This window comes from Polyodon spathula, chromosome 17 (assembly GCF_017654505.1).
Source record: "Polyodon spathula isolate WHYD16114869_AA chromosome 17, ASM1765450v1, whole genome shotgun sequence".
Taxonomy (NCBI): domain Eukaryota; kingdom Metazoa; phylum Chordata; class Actinopteri; order Acipenseriformes; family Polyodontidae; genus Polyodon; species Polyodon spathula.
Window position 1 is genome coordinate 9,752,810 of NC_054550.1, and position 16,663 is coordinate 9,769,472.

General features: G+C 39.5%; 1 protein-coding gene across 3 annotated transcripts in view; it reads left to right on the forward strand.

The window, feature by feature from the left end:
• LOC121329718 (carnitine O-palmitoyltransferase 1, liver isoform-like) overlaps positions 1-16,663 on the forward strand; it is a 41,376-nt gene that overhangs the window by 1,850 nt on the left and 22,863 nt on the right. For all 3 annotated transcript variants that reach the window (XM_041275419.1, XM_041275418.1, XM_041275420.1), the window contains exons 2-6: positions 10,271-10,429; positions 11,746-11,888; positions 12,764-12,935; positions 15,185-15,286; positions 16,163-16,300. In XM_041275419.1, coding sequence (XP_041131353.1) covers positions 10,289-10,429; positions 11,746-11,888; positions 12,764-12,935; positions 15,185-15,286; positions 16,163-16,300 — 696 coding nt within the window. In that variant the 5' untranslated portion in view covers positions 10,271-10,288. The remainder of the gene's footprint in view (positions 1-10,270; positions 10,430-11,745; positions 11,889-12,763; positions 12,936-15,184; positions 15,287-16,162; positions 16,301-16,663) is intronic.

Sequence of the window (16,663 nt, forward strand, 5' to 3'; positions counted from 1 at the left end):
TGCTGTAACATTTTGAGCTTGGTGCATTGTGTTCATGCAGACGAGTCTGTTTTTTATTCCTCTATTTATTATTTATTGCCAACTAGCAATTACAGGTATCCCAGGTCTTTGTGTTTACTGTATATAGTACTCTGTGCCGTATAAAGAGTCCACATATTTTTAAACACTTGTCTCACAAGTTTCTTTGTTGTCTTCAGATAAATACGAGTTGCATAAGCGTGTGTACAGTAATTAACTTGGCTGGTTCGTTGGCTTTCACTGTAGGATGCGAAAACTGCTCTTGGCTGCGCACTTTCATTCCGCAGCGGAATGACCTTTTACCTAGATTCTAGAAGCAGTCATGTGCTTTACTGGCGGCGTGGGGGAGGGGAAGAGTGTTTAGATATACAACAGCATGAAAGTCAACCGGTTCGCAAAGCATGTGTCCTTGAAATGTCACAAATAATATCAGAAGTTAGGGTGACTTACTGCTATATTTGAAATTAGTGCTGTATTTTGCAAGCGGAGACACACATTTAAGCTTTCTGTTTTGTTTTGCACACGTCGATAGAAAAATAATACTAGAGTTTTGAAACTTAAAAAAAAATGATGTTCTATTTGAAACACATTTTTTATGGTTGTTAAAACAGGCCACCGACTGCTGTGTTTTTTTTTTTTTTTTTTTAAATCGACCGACGCCTTGCTGAAACACTGCTATTCTTCGGTTACCATGGTCACTTCCTTGCGGGTAGAAATGCATACATCTGCACTTTAACCCTTATGATATTTGAAGTAAATTCAAAGCAGAGTTTACCTGTGTGAAAAGCTTGGCTTTCAAATTACATTCAAACTTTTAACCGTTTCACAATGTTGAATACATAAACGTTGTTTAAAATTATCTTGTTGCTGACTTGGTTAGTACAGTGATATACAGTTATAATTTTGCAACGTTTCCAAGGTTAGCAGCAAGACAAAGCCCTGTCCCCACTGACATAACCGGTCTGGAGAACCATACTCAGAAATGTTTTAATTAATCATCCAGCGCAAAGCGTCCACACTCAAGTACTGTTTTATGTTTAGTAAGGCTTAATGCGTGCAAACACTATTAAATAGCCTGGTGTAGTGTGGTAAAGTGGTAAATCGTCACAATGTGGTATGCGTACCAAAACTTGACCCGTGTAATGTTAGAAAGTGGTACATGGGGGATTTTGGTAAAGGTGCAATCATTTGTGATGTGTTTTCGTACTGTTGAACAAAGGTACATTTACCATTAATTATACATTATTTTTGTGCAAACTATTACTTTTACATCATTTATTTTCCAACGTAAACTGGAAACAATCAATTTAGCTAAAAAGAAAAAATCAATTTATGATGAACAAGACAAAATGAGAAGTCCATCGGAAAGATGCATAAGTAAAAAAAATGTACAAGAACCAATATATTGCATATGATAAATATTCACATACTACAGTAGCAGCGCAGTGGACTGTGGGACTTAATATGACATCATCCCACCATGCACTGGATTTTATGTTTAGAACCCGACAAATATGGAGCCCACGCCCATGGAAGACGTGGCGCTTCTTAGCATGAACGCTATGACTTTGTTTCTTAAAAACACAAGGTACGTTTTATCATAATGTGTGGTTCGTTTTGAACTGAAGTTGTCCTTGACTGATTTCATCACGTCAGATATCAATGTGCTTTGATTTTGGTATCTGATCACGTCGCTCCGTGATCCACCATTTTTCAACAAGCCTCAGAAATTGTATATGGTACAGTAGTATTGGTAGTCGTTCTGAACTTCTCCAGACGCCTGTTCTGAGTACTGTATTTGTAATGTCCACGTGTCAAAACATCAGGAAGCATTGGGGGAAATTGGAGAATACACAAAAAATGTAGTTTGGTATTACAGCATCCACACTTCTGACAAACTGCACTACCTGATGGGATCTAATTTAGAACCAGTCTGGTTCTCGAGTACGGTATTAAACGCTGCATAGTGTGGATTCTAACCGTATTCAGCACTTTTAAGATGGTTTAAAGGAATAGTGGGGACAGGGCCAAAGTTCCAGGAGAATCTGATGTGGGCACAGCATTTACAGTTGATCTTTTACAATTGCATCATATGGCAATATTGGATTGTAATGACTGATTAAAACTTGTTAAAAATTATTTGATTCAGTTAATCTCAATGTAACAGATCTCATGTTGTTAAAATTTGGATCAGCTGTGCGCAATTAACATTTGCAAAGCTCTTGAAACATGCTTATCAATTAGTGTTATTTGTCTAGGTCATCTCCAACATGGACAACAATTAGGTAAAAGATCATCAAAATGGACATTGTTGCCACCTTCAGACACAGAGTTACACAGCTCATGAAACACAGAGTTGCACAGCTCTTCAAACACTGAATTACACAGCTCTTCAAACACTGAGTTGCACAGCTCTTCAAACACTGAGTTGCACAGCTCTTCAAACACTGAGTTGCACAGCTCTTCAAACACTGAGTTGCACAGCTCTTCAAACACTGAGTTGCACAGCTCTTTAGCAGGTGCACCATGCCTTTCTGGTATGGCTGACCAGTCTCATGGATACTGTCTTTTTTAAAAAAAATTTTAATAAATTTAGTTGATGCAAATTTTTTACCCCGGTTTTTTCCCTGGAAATAAAAGGAAAGATGTCATAATGGAAGAGATGCATTTGTCTGATTATTGTCTGTATCCTTGGCTCACTGCTTGCAATCCCCCTTGTGACTTGGGAAATGGTGGCTGGAACATACTTCCTCTGAAATGTGCTCCTGCCAATCTGACAACACACATCTGGTGGCTCCACTACAGAACCACAGGTGCCCATCAACCACAGGGGTTGCTGATGCATGGTGAGACACGGATTCTCCTGCTGACCTAAGCCCTCCCTACCCGGGTGGTGCTTGGCCAATTGTGTGCCACTCCCTAGGAACCCCTGGTCATGGTCAGCTGTGACATATCCTGGATTTGAACCTGCAATCTCCAGGCTCTATGGCACATCCTGCACACCACATGGAGTGCCTTTCCTGGATGCGCCACTCAAGAGCCCTGTGGATATTGCCTTTGACAGTTCTTTTGCAAATTGGAAATAAAAGGAAAGATGTCATAGCGGAAGAGATGCATTGCTTTGTGCCGATTGGCAGCCTGCAGGCTCACTCAGTTGGCACTAGATAAAATGTAAGCTGGAAATACAAATACGGTCCGCTGTGGAAAACTTTGCCCGGCTGGGAAAATACAAATTGACCCTTTACAGCATAGGAAAGGTCATAATGTGGTTCAGTCCCAGTGTCCCCATAATGTGATTTTACTGGTATTCTCATTGAAAGTGGAATGCATACAGCACAGTGTTCATTGCTCCCTACTATAGCACTCTAACAAAGGAGCAGTGTGGTAAAACATTTAGCAAAGTAAAATAAATAACTTTGATCAACTAATGTAAACACTTAAACAAAAGTTACAAATTCCTTCTGATTGTGATCTGATCAGATCATAGGACAAATAACTCCACTCAAAATGACATGTGGGTGCAATCTAAGCAGAGCAGTTAGGGAGTGCCCCTAAATAATATTTGCATGATGCATTTCCACATTTAATTATTTATAGTAGCCTTTTTGCTTAGTGCTGAATGAGTTGTGATAACATTTTCACAGTATTTAAATCAATATTATTTTGTACCCTGACATGTCATTTACCTTCACCCTCACAAAATGTTTGTACATGAGATCTCATCACGTTATGATTAAATGTTAAATAGATAATGTAAAATACCAGTCACTGTTTTTTTTTAATTTTTTATTCCTAACCCAAATGTATTTCTACATGAAATGAAAAAGAATGAAATCGCATCTTATCACAAGGCAAGACACCTGCAATGTTGACACGGCAACTTTCTTTGCAACAGCAGCCTGAGAAACCACTGGAGACTCCTTCTTCAAGAGTTCAGTGCGATTTACGCAAGTCACAGCAAATAATCACCAGGGATCCTAGTTTTCCGTAATAAGAAAAAAAATGAAATTCTCAGATACAAAAATAAATAAAATCTATGTTTTCCGTAATTGAAATAAAAGTCTAAAAATTGAGTTGTCGTCCACACGGCACTATTGAATAACAGTTATCACAAAGTATTTGTTGAGACGCTTTCAAATTCGAAATAAGTTACAATTAGCTCACCAGAGTGCCATCAATCAATAATGTAAACAATTTCACTTTAAACATTACAAATATGTCTGTGTAGTAATAATAAAAAAAAACAAAACCCCAAAAAAACAAAACACTATTCATATCAGTTTATCTCGAGTTAGTCTTTGTCACCTGGATGGCTTTTGCCAAACTCATTGGCATAGTCTTTAGTGGTGATTGTTTATCGTTGTTGGGATCTTTAAACAGCTTACTGAGTAGTAAAAACGCACCGGCTACTGAAGTAAACCGCAGCTATGTTTCAACCTGAATGCGGCAGTGACAGTGCGCCTCGTTCAACCTTGACCTCTGTACACCAGAAGCAGTTTTATTGAACAAGTATGTTTTCAAAAGTTAAAGCAAAATTGCCTGTGTTGATGATTATATATGATAAGTGTGTTTGATTTTGACTTGACTTGCATGTTTTTTGCCCTTTTTGCCCCAAGTGTAAAATCAAAATTCTCCGACAGCGTAGAAACTCATAAACGATGCCGACTGGCCCATGACCCGCCGAGCAGCCTCCAGGAAACCAATGTTTGGGTTCCGGGGGGAGTATTGTTGCAAAGCTGAAACTTAAAGGAATTGATGGAAGGGCAACACCAGGAGTGGAGACTGCGGCTTAACTTGACTCAACACGAGGAAGGTCACCCGGCCCGGACACGGAAAGGATTGACAGATCGATAGGTCTTTCTCGATTCTGTGGGTGGTTGTGCATGGCCGTTCTTAGTTGGTGGAGCAATTTGTCTGGTTACTTCCGATAACGAACGAGACTCTGGCGTGCTAAGTAGTTATGTGACCCCCGTGCAGTCGGCGCCAACTTCTTAGAGAGACTGGTGGCTCTCAGCCACACAAGATTGAGCAAAAACAGGTCTGTGATGCCCTTAGATGTCCAGGGCTGCACACACACTACACTATGTGGCTCAACATGCGTCTACCCTTCGCAGAAAGACACAGGTAACCCGTTGAACCCCTTTTTCCACGTTATTATTCCTAGGGTCGCGTATTCAGGTACTCGCTGCATTGTGCTATGCGACATGTCTTGCTCTGAAAAGGCGATCTCTGTTCATCATTTAAAAATACTGTATCCCAATTAATCAAAGTGACATCCCAATTAAACGACAGTAATAGCATTGGGAAGAACCATCTCCCAGAGCTGTATCCCATTTAAGCAACAGTCCCAATTATCAGGATCCCGATTAAGCGGCAACTATAGTTTTACACTGTTGCATTATTTTATTACTCTCAGAAAATGTATCTCTGCACCTGCTTCAAAATGGAGCCCGATTTAATTTAATGTATGTTGTGTCATATAACTGTAACCGTCTTGTTTTGGATGTCTCTTATTTTTTAGAACTTCAGAAGTGTGCACTACAGTACTGGGTGTTCTATGCACAGGGTGATATTTGTATACAGGGTGTGCTGGAATTCGGACAGACCCTCCCTAACTGGGAATAATTGAATGCAGACCGATGAATCATCTAATTTGTGACTGATCAATAAAGCAAAGGTCTTCCCGGTAGTGTACAGGGCCCTTTTTGAATCAACTGCCTGTTGGTATTTTTTTTTTTTTTTAAGTTATGGAATCCACATATTATATGGATTAACAGCTACAGGGGCTGACACACAAAGCTATAGTTGTTAGGGGTGTAATGATACGTATGGAAATATGCAGGTCGTATATATCATGATACATGCGATGGTCCAGATTGGCTACTTGTATTATGCATAATAAGATCAAATGATCATTTAATGACAGACTATTATGTTAAAGAAATGAAATAGGGGCGATATGTTTTCAAACCATCTGTAAAACACTCTTATTGTTCATTCAAGAACCATTTGGTAAAATACAATGAGATATGTTTTGGTTTTGCACTTACAATCACAATACCAACGGTACATGCATATTGTGATACAAAATGTTGTATAAAGAAAGTATCACAATTCATCGATGCGTACTGAATCATTACACTCCTAGGTGAGGTGCAACACAGATTGAAATTCCCCTCTTAATTAACTTAACTCATCTTTAAGCAGACGGTGAAATAAGTATAATTGTCACAAGTAATTAGCCTATGTGCTGAAAAAAAAGCGACACACATTGGATTAGCCCAGAAAGACAGTCCCTGGTACATTGAATACTAATTACTGTATCTAAATACTTTATTGTATGCTAGAATTTCAAACTGGGCAGTAAGGGATTAAAATGCAGTTTTGGGAGAAGTGACTGCAGTGAATCACTTTCCCTTGAAAGCCTGGAATGATTGAATTGACTTTTAAGCCTGGATAATCCTGAAAGGGTCTGTTAAAGTATTGCCTGGAGCGTCTTGCCTGTTTGGCATTGAAATGTGATGCCGAGCCCGCACTGCAGCAGTAGGGGTGTTGTTGCCTGTCATGTTGTTAAAGCCTGGGTGACAGTGCATGGTGAAGGCAGCTGTAAAGTACATATGCTACTATGCATGTAAAATTTTCACTGCTTATCCAATTGTGGCAGCCTAAAACTTAACAATGGGGCACATGTGTTCATTTACATTTTTATTACATAGCATGGGTGTTGTAGGTCAGGGAAGAACCACTTTTTAACTGCATATTCGTGTATGGTTTTGTAAACCTGGCTGAATTTAGGAATGTGTCAAATCGTGAAGGAGCGCTGTGTTTTATTTTTGTTTCTCCTCAGGTTTTCTGTTTTATAAGTTTGCTCTTTTATAGCTTTCTTTACATGATCTAGTTTTCTTTTTGTACTCTTCTCCATATCGGGCTACACTTGGTTTGATGCTAGACTGGCACATCATTGCCACAAGAAGGACCTGTCTGTTCTTGCACTGTCAGTTCTGGCACTCATCAGGTCTAAAGCCGCTCTGGTACAGTATGTTGACCAGTTATGTTATGATGGCTATTGCAGGCTGAGAAACTAAGTTACTTTTATTAAGCATGTAGAGATGAGGAGGTGAGAACAATAGTAAAATGTGAAGTAGAAGCACAGCACAAACATAAGTTTACCCACTCTGGGTTATTTAAACAAACAGTTTTCCCTTGTCATACACTGCTTAAGTAGGAGGAGACAACACAACAGTATGTTTCCCAGAAGCCAGTGTTTCCTATGGTGAGTCTTTTCCCTGCTTAATTAAGTAACCAATAGTGGAGCCCTATTTTCGTCTCTCTACTTGGTCTCAACCAAATGAGCCACAGGACCAATGTAAAAAATGTGGCACATCGCCTTCCGGCTGAAAAAACCTGATTCGCCGGTCTTGCAGATGTTACTGTGCCTTATCAATAAGGATTGATTGCGCTTCTAGCAGACTAAAACACTTGGCATTGCTGGGTGAAAAAAATAATCTTGGAACCACATGACAGCTGTGTCACATCTTGACACAACTTTTAACCAATCAGAGAGTTGACGGGATGGGTTTTCTGCGTTAAGCACTTCGAGTTGCTAAAACGTTAAAAATGACGGCTAAAAAAAATAACCAATTATTTTCAAAGCACAAATAGTGGGAATGAATGCAGGGTTTTCAAAATAAGCCTGTGATCAGTGCAATCCATTGCCTAATACTGTATTTGCGCTGGCTACTTTGTTATTATCATTCAGTCCATTTTTTGTTGTATTATTGTACTGTAAAGTGATATATATATATATATATATATATATATATATATATATATATATATATATATATATATATAGTAATAGGTAATAGCTGTACATATGCACCAAAAAACAAAAGGGTATTCCTTTTGTTGTAAAAATATGTACCCAGGTGCTTGTGAGAGATATTGGGGGTTCATGTATGGAGGATGTATGCCTTTAAGAAGATAGCTGATATATAGATGCTTAAGTGCAGAGGTGCTGGATTATTACATTCCAGTTTCATGCAACAGTTACCATGGTGACCAAACGGGTGTGAGTACTGTTGTGTAAAAAAAAAAAAATGGTTAAGTGAACAGTTGCACTCCAAAAATGTTGAACAGCGATAAACAAAAATAGACATGAATTACAAAATCCCCTGCAAACGTAACATAAAGAAAACAGTTTAAATGAAGAAATAAGCTCAGTGATTAAGGTAAAAAGGAAGTGAAAAAGGAAGTTACCTTTTTTTGTGAAGTACAATAACCCTACGTTATCTTTCTCCAGTCAAATCGTAGAGTGCCTAAATAAGCACGGTAATGTACCATAATTAAAAACAGTTATGAAAAAGAAAATGAGCAACCAGATATAGTCAATGAAAGACAACACATTATTCAAATTCTTGGTCGTATTATATATTTAAGGTAAGGCAAGCTTATTTTTCTGTTAAAAATGCTCCCGGCTATAATATTCTGCCGCCCGGCTGTACAGAATTCATGGGGAAAACCCTGCATCATTCTTAGAATATTGTAATTAGACCCCTTCTTGGCTGAATCCAGTGGAATGAAAAGGCATAACCCACATACAGTGCCTTTAGGAAGTATTCATCCCCTTTTGATGTTTTCACAGTTTGTTGTGTTACAACCTGAAATCTTGACGCATTTAAATGGGATTTTTTTCCTTTTGATTTACACAACCTTAGTGTGTGAAAAAATGGGATGGGGATATTCACCCCTTTTGCTATGACCCTCCTAAATAAGCTCAGGTGCTACAGAATTCACACAATAAGTTAAATGGAGTCCATCTGTGCGCAATAAAAGCGGTTCACGTGATTTTAGATTAAATACACCTGTCTCTGTAAGGTCCCACAGTTGGGTAGTGCATTCAAAGCAAAGATACTACTATGAAGACCAAGGAGCTTTCAAAACAACTCCAGGATAAAGTTGTGGAAAGGCACAGATCAAGGGAGGGGTGTAAAAAGATTTCAAAGGCATTGAAAATCCCTTGGAGCACAGTCAAGTCGATCATTAAGAAGTGGAAGGTATACGGCACCACCCAGAATCTGCTTAGAGCAGGCCGTCCTCCCAAACTGAGCAGCCGGGTAAGAAGGGCATTGGTCACAGAAGCCACCAAGAGGCCAATTGACAGCTCTGACAGATCTACAGCATTCCATGGCTAAGATGGTAGAAACTGTCCATGTGTCAACAATAGCTGAGGTACTCCACAAATCTAGCCTGTATGGAAGAGTGGCAAGAAGGAAGCCATTTCTGAAAAAAAAGCCCATTTAAAATCCTGCTTGGAATTTGCAAAAAGGCATGTGGGAGACTGAAAAGATGTGGCAAACGATTCTATGTCCGATGAAACAAAAATTGAACTATTTGGCCTAAATGCAAAGCGTTACGTCTGGGGCAAACCCAATACAATACATCACCCAGGTAACACCGTCCCTACTGTGAAGCATGGTGGTGGCACATCATGCTATGGGGATGCTTTTCATCTGCAGGGACTGTGAAGCTTGTCAGGGTGAAGGGCAAAATGGATGGAGCTAAATACATGCAACTCTTTGAGGAAAATATGCTTCATTCTGCAAAAGACCTAAGACTGGGATGGAAATTCACCTTTCAGCAGGACAATGACCCCAAACACACAGCCAAAGTGACACAGGTGGCTTAAAAACAAGAAAGTGAATGTCCCGGAGTGGCCCTGTCAAAGCCTGGACATTAATCTGTGGCAAGACTTGACGATTGCTGTCCACCAACGATCCCCATCCAACTTGACAGAGCTTGAACAATTTTGCCAAGAAGAATGGGCGGATATTGCACGTTCCAGATGTGCAAACCTGGTAGAGACTTACCCCAAAATGAATCACAGGTGTTTAATTTCTGCCAAAGGTGGTTCTACCAAGTATTGACTTAGGGGGGTGAATACTTATCTAACCAAGACATTTCAGTTTTTTTTTTTTTTTCACTAACTGTTTCACAATAAAAATTCTTGAGTAGGTTGTGTAAATCAAAGGAAAAAAAATCCTATTTAAATGCATCAAGATTTCAGGTTGTAACACAACAAACTAAAATCGTCCAAGAGGGGTGAAATAGGCCTGTATACAGTGTGGTCTTAGAAGAGTTCTACATGCGTCAGGAAAACCAACTGTGACCATCCCCTACCCCAAAATGAATTGCTATTGAAGACCACTGGGTCAGGGTCTGCATGTTAAAATGCCTGTGTTTTCTTTTTCAGTGAATCCAGGAAACAGGTATGGCAGAGGCTCATCAGGCCGTAGCATTTCAGTTCACAGTAACACCAGACGGCATCGACCTCCGGCTCAGCCATGAAGCTCTTCGACAGATCTACCTCTCTGGGCTGCATTCCTGGAAGAAGAAGTTCATCAGATTCAAGGTACTGTGTGCTGCTGCAAGACTCTACATCTTTAGCTGATTTCACACACCCCAATTAGCACTGATCTTGGGCTTCATAATAGCCAACCTTAGGTAAGGCAGTGTAAGATCTGTGTAACCAGCTAGCTGTTAAAGCAGCAGGCTAATCTCTGGTGCCTCTGTATGGTCGAGCGCAACTTTACAGTGCAGAATAACTGTTCTATAAGTGTGGTGTGCATGGTATGTGGATAGGGATATTGAGTTGCTTTAATAATTCTGGTACATTGGAAGAAGAGTAATGCTGTTCTTGTACAGCACAAACTAAATCAATAAAAAAAAAAATAGATTCCTGATCTGGGTTCTCTCGTCATTACGGTATATTAGCTTAAGTCTGCTGTGGAACAGAAAGCAAGGCATTGCTTTTTATTGCACCGAGGCTGAGCTCAGACAACACAGCATAAAGGGTGGCCATATGTGTGACAGTATGTGTATAAATAAAACTTGGACATTTGAAATCTCATTAAAGTCTAGATTTTAAAACAAATTTGCTGATTTATTACAGACTAGGCTAGACTGTCACTGCACTGCAAACCGACAGGGCAGTTAGCTCATCTGCGGCCCAATCCTGATGATCTGCATGCCTCTCCTAGACAAAGTGCTGCATCATCTACAAAACTCTGGATCTAAATAACACTGCTTTTAAACTCTTTAGCAACCCTACTGGTGTTTTTCCCAGTAGGGATCAATAAATACAGTTAAAATAAATGGTTAAATGGTGGTCCAGTGGTTAAAGAAAAGGGCTTGATACCAGGATTCTCGGTTTAATCCCAGCTCAACCACTGGCTCCCTGTGTGTGACCCTGAGCAAGTCACTTAACCACCTTGTGCTCCATCCTTCATAACCAGATGTAAAACCAAGGTCCTATTGTAAGCGACTCTATAACAGTTGTTGATGCAAGTCTCTGTATGTCGCTTTGGATAAAACCGTCTACTAAATAACTAATGATAATTGTGATGACTGAAACAGAAAATGACACAACAGGGTTATTTTTTAAATAAAAAAATGTTGAAGACATTTACTCACTTTTATAATTTTCAAAAGTATAAATTGCCTTTCATATTTCATCTGAAAGTAATGGTCTGTTTTGGCCTATTAAGTTAAATTGTTCTAGCAGTTACTGCCAAAATGGGACACTCCTTTTTACCAGTAGATTTTCCAAAATAACCCCCAAGGTGTATTTAAACAAGTACAATACATTAGTTAATTTAACTCTGATTTGTCATACCCATGCCACGTTGCACTTTTAAAGTGTTTTGCTGACCCTGTTTCCCTTTGTAGAATGGGGTCATGACCGGCGTGTTCCCTGGAAGCCCTACAAGCTTGCTGGTAGTTGTGGTGGGGTTCATGTCCACAACAGCGTATACAAAAACAGATCCTTCATTCGGGCTGATAGCCAGAATTGGGGCACACCTCCCTATAAGGTAAATACTTCACAGGAGTTTTAATCCTATGTTTGATATATAATATACTGTTAGTAAAACTGCTGTCACCTGTGGATCTCTCCCAAAATCAATTTCAGTGTCTTTTGAGAACACATTCAGTTTCACTGCCCTTGACTCGTACTGTTTTCTAAGAACACAGTCCTTACTGTGTTGCACCTATTTACATAGAAGCTGCAAAAATGCGGCGTAGAAGGCAGTACAAGAGCTTGCTATTGGTGGTGGGTTTATGTTGCATCAGAAATAGGACAATGTTTTGATTGTGAAGGAGCTAGCATTTTCATTTTCCACCTTGACGAATGGCATAGTTGTAACAAACTATTCAGCCAACACAAAACTATCATAAATCTTTAATAAAAAAAGCGCTTGTCTAACATGGAGTAACCACAGTGCTACCTATTGACTGAAAATGATGGTGACGTAGATCAACATTGACAACTGTGTAAGAGTACAACCCCTCCTTTAAATCTTCTGGGAATATTGAGTCCAAAATCACTAAGACATAAAAACATAAAGTAGTACCTGCCACTATGTAATTACTACATGTGTTGCATGAAGTAAATTACCATTTTAAAATGCAATCTAAATGAGGACCAGCGATTATTAAATAATTAACATGCAATGCACTATAATAACTCTATAATTGCATTATGATTTAAAGACAGTTACTCTATAATCCCTATAATTATGTACCAATATGGGAAAATGTCTGTATACATAACATTCTATTCTCAGACTGAATGTATCTTCAGAGCTGTTCCAGTGTTTAAGCATCCATTTCTTCTTTTCTGTCAGGAAAGTCTAGCTTGCTGTTTTTTTAAGTGATTTCCAGCCTTGCTGTTGTTGGTGCTCTGCAGTAGGTACCTGTCTGATGAGAACCAGAAGCTTTTGGGAGGAGTGCTCATCAGCACCGGCCTGTGGGTGGCTGGAGTCTCCTTCATGCGCACCTCCCTGAAAATGCTGCTCTCCTGGCACGGCTGGATGTTCAGTGCACACGGCAAACTGCCCAAGAAAACCAGAATCTGGATGGTGAGTGCTGTAGCTGAAGGGACTTTATTTGCTCAATTGCGTGGTCTCATCACAGGAATGTACAATTCCATTGTCAAATAGTGAGCTCTAGCAACAGATGATTTTTTTTGTCTTCTGTAGAATATATCTCATTTTTTTTACAGCATCTCATTTGGAATCTATCTTGCATACATTCAAATTCAATGTCAGGAAGTCCGGGTGAATCAGTGTTCCAATATTACCTTGCATTGTTAAGCAGATGCACAGCTTGGTCTAAGGAAGTCATTCTCTGCAATCATCTGTTTTAATTTAGGTTTAAACAACTTTATATGTATATACAGTGGCTTGCAAAAGTATTCAGACCCCTGACCAATTCTCTCATATTACCGAATGACAAATGGTACATTGAAATTTTGTTCTATTTGATATTTTATTTTTAAACACTGAAACTCAGAATCAATTATTGTAAGGTGACATTGGTTTTATGTTGGGAAATATTTTTAAGAAAAATAAAAAACTGAAATATGTTGCTTGCATAAGTATTCAACCGCTGTGCTGTGGAAGGTCCCAGTTTGCACCGATGAAAGAAATTGCCCTAACGTGGATACAATTACCTTACCATTGGCCTCCATCTGTGAACCATTAAAGTTGCTGTCATATTTTCTGGATAAAAACCCTGCTGCTGAAGGATCATTGGTAAGGCTGTGAATCTGAAGGAAAATGAAGACCAAAGAGCATTCTACAGAAGTTAGAGATAAAGTAATACAAATGCATAGATTAGGGAAAGGGTACAAAATAATATCCAAGTGTTTGGATATCCCAGTGAGCACAGCTGGATCAATAATCAGGAAGTGGAAGCTGCATCACACCACCCAGGCACTGCCAAGAAAAGGCCGTCCCTCAAAACTCAGCGCTCAAACAAGAAGGAGGCTTGTGAGAGAAGCCACAGAGAGGCCAACAATCACTTTGAAGGAGCTACAGAGTTCAGTGACTGGGAGTGGAGTAATGGTGCACCAGTCAACCATATCAAGAGCTCTGCATAACAATGGCCTGTATGGGAGGGTGGCAAGAAAGAAGCCATTACTCAAAAAGTACCATCTGAAAGCATGTCTGGAGTTTGCCTGAAAGCATGAGGGTGACCCAGTTGCGATGTGGGAAAAGGTTGTGTGGTCAGATGAGACCAAGACAGAGCTTTTTGGCCAAAACTCAAAGCGCTATGTGTGGCGCAAACCTAACACTGCCCATGCCTCAAGACACACCATCCCTACAGTGAAGTATGGTGGTGGCAGCATCATGCTGTGGGGATGCTTCTCATCAGCAGGGACTGGGCATCTTGTTGCAATTGAAGGAAGAATGGATGGAGCAAAATACAGGAAAATATTGCAACAGAATCTGCTTCAGTCTGCTAAAAAACTGAGGCTTGGGAGGAAATTTACCTTTCAGCAGGGCAATGATCCCAAGCACAAGGCCAAAGCAACACTGGAGTGGCTCAAGAACAAAAAGGTGAATGTCCTGTAGTGGCCCCGTCAAAGTCCTGATCTCAATCCCACTGAGAATCTGTGGCACTATTTGAAAATTGCGGACCTCAAGCGTCGTCCAACCAACCTGAACAACCTGGAGCAAGTCTGCCAAGAAGAATGGGCCAAAATCACTCCGACACTGTGTGCAAAGCTGGTACATACTTACCCCAAAAGATTTAAAGCTGTTATTGCAGCGAAAGGTGGCTTTACCAAATATTAATGTGTGGGGGTTGAATACTTATGCAAGCAAGATATTTCAGTTTTTTATTTTTCTTAAAAATATTTCCCAACATAAAAACAATGTTACCTTACAATAATTGATTTTGAGTTTAAGTGTTTTAAAATAAAATATCGAACAGAACGAAATTTCAATGTACCATTTGTAATTCAGTAATATGAGAGAATTGGTCAGGGGTCTGAATACTTTTGCAAGGCAAAAAGTATTATATATAAAAGTAAATATATATAAACATTTTACTTGCTACATATAAAGACTACTCCGTGAATGCAGACAGAGTGCTAGCACTGTTTGACTCCTGCAGCCTTCTGCATGTAAGAAAACATCCTGATTGCTTTTTATGTAACAGCCTAAAATCACCTGCATGTTACATTCTACTGTAATTTTCTCAGAATTGGATATGTTATTTTAATATATGAATCTAAAACTCTCATGTGTGCCGTGCAGACATACTGCTGCCTCCATATATATTGCCATCCTTGTTCGTGCTGTTTATGGCTTTTCCTCTATAGGCACTGGTGAAGCTTTTCTCTGGACCCAAGCCAATGCTGTACAGCTTCCAGACATCACTCCCACGTCTTCCTGTACCTGCAGTCGCAGATACTATGAAACGAGTGAGTCAAATGTGTGTGTTTGTGTGTGTGTGTGTGTGTTTGTGTCTATACTGTATATATACTTTGTGTCTTTGTCCTTGAAACAAATTGTGCCCAAGTCCAAGTGTAGCAGTATGAGCCAAAAGGTTTGTGGTATTTATAATTAGACTCACACTAAAAGAAAAAGCACAGACGATACAAAATGCTATGCAGCATGATTCTTAAATTATGTTAGACTGTACTATTTGTGTTAGTGATGCTAATGGTATTAAACGTTTAGAATGTTTTGTAAGCATTTAACCATTGTCAACATTTTTCAATATTTGGTCTTTTTTCTATGCACATATGCATAGCAGTCTTTAGTATGTAGTAGTGTTGTATAGAGTGCTTCCCATTTTAAGGCAGTCCTTTAAACAGCTCATTTATTTCTTTCTGTACTGCAACTACTTTTTGAGTGTTCTTGTTTTGAGAGTGGCTGGTTTTATGCAAGACAGGACTCTGAATTGCACAGTGCCGTTGTTTGAAATTGGCAGCTTGTTCTTGTGCAGTGCCTGACTGCAAGCATTTTTTATGGGCATTCGCAGGGTAACCACAGATATGCAGTTGAAGGGGGATTCCTCAGTGCAGTAAAGTCACAGATGAGTTTTTATCCCTTGGGTTTTAGGTTGGTAGACACGTAAGCCAAAGTTCTTTAAACTGAATGCACTGAAGGCATCAGCCAAACATTCTGTCTATTTAGTGCTGAACTGTACCAAATTGTGTGTTGATTTTGGAGTATCCATCCTCAACATACTTTTATTTTTTACATGAAAGGCTTGTGGATTTCTCTGTTGCTGCACTAAGCCCCGCTTTGCGTGTGATTTTGATAAACTACTTCTTTTATTTTGTTTGGAGTAGTACCTGGAGTCGGCCCGCCCGCTAATGGACGATGAGCAGTACAATAGAATGGAGGCTCTTGCTAAAGACTTTGAAGTGAACCTTGGACCCCGTCTGCAGTGGTATCTGAAACTGAAGTCTTGGTGGGCAACAAATTACGTAAGTTAATGTTGTTTTGCTTACGGTTGTTCTATAAAGTTGTGTAGCGTTTGTATAATAAAACATGTTCTAATTAATAAAACCTCTGGGAGAGACTGGGAATTGAATGTCAAAACTCTTTTGTGTGACAAAATCTTGCATATGAATATGTGGTAGGGTTAAGCCGTGCAACAAAGCCATGGATCGTTATTTGTGACAAAACTAAATAGGAAAGATCACTGAAGTTTGTAATTGCACTAAACTCAAAGGAGTTTTCAAGATTATCACCGGTCCGCCCCCCTTTACCTGGGTTGAAGCTCATTCCCTTCCTGCTTGCTTGCTTGCTTGCCATGGAACCATGAATAAATTACAGTGCTGTAAATC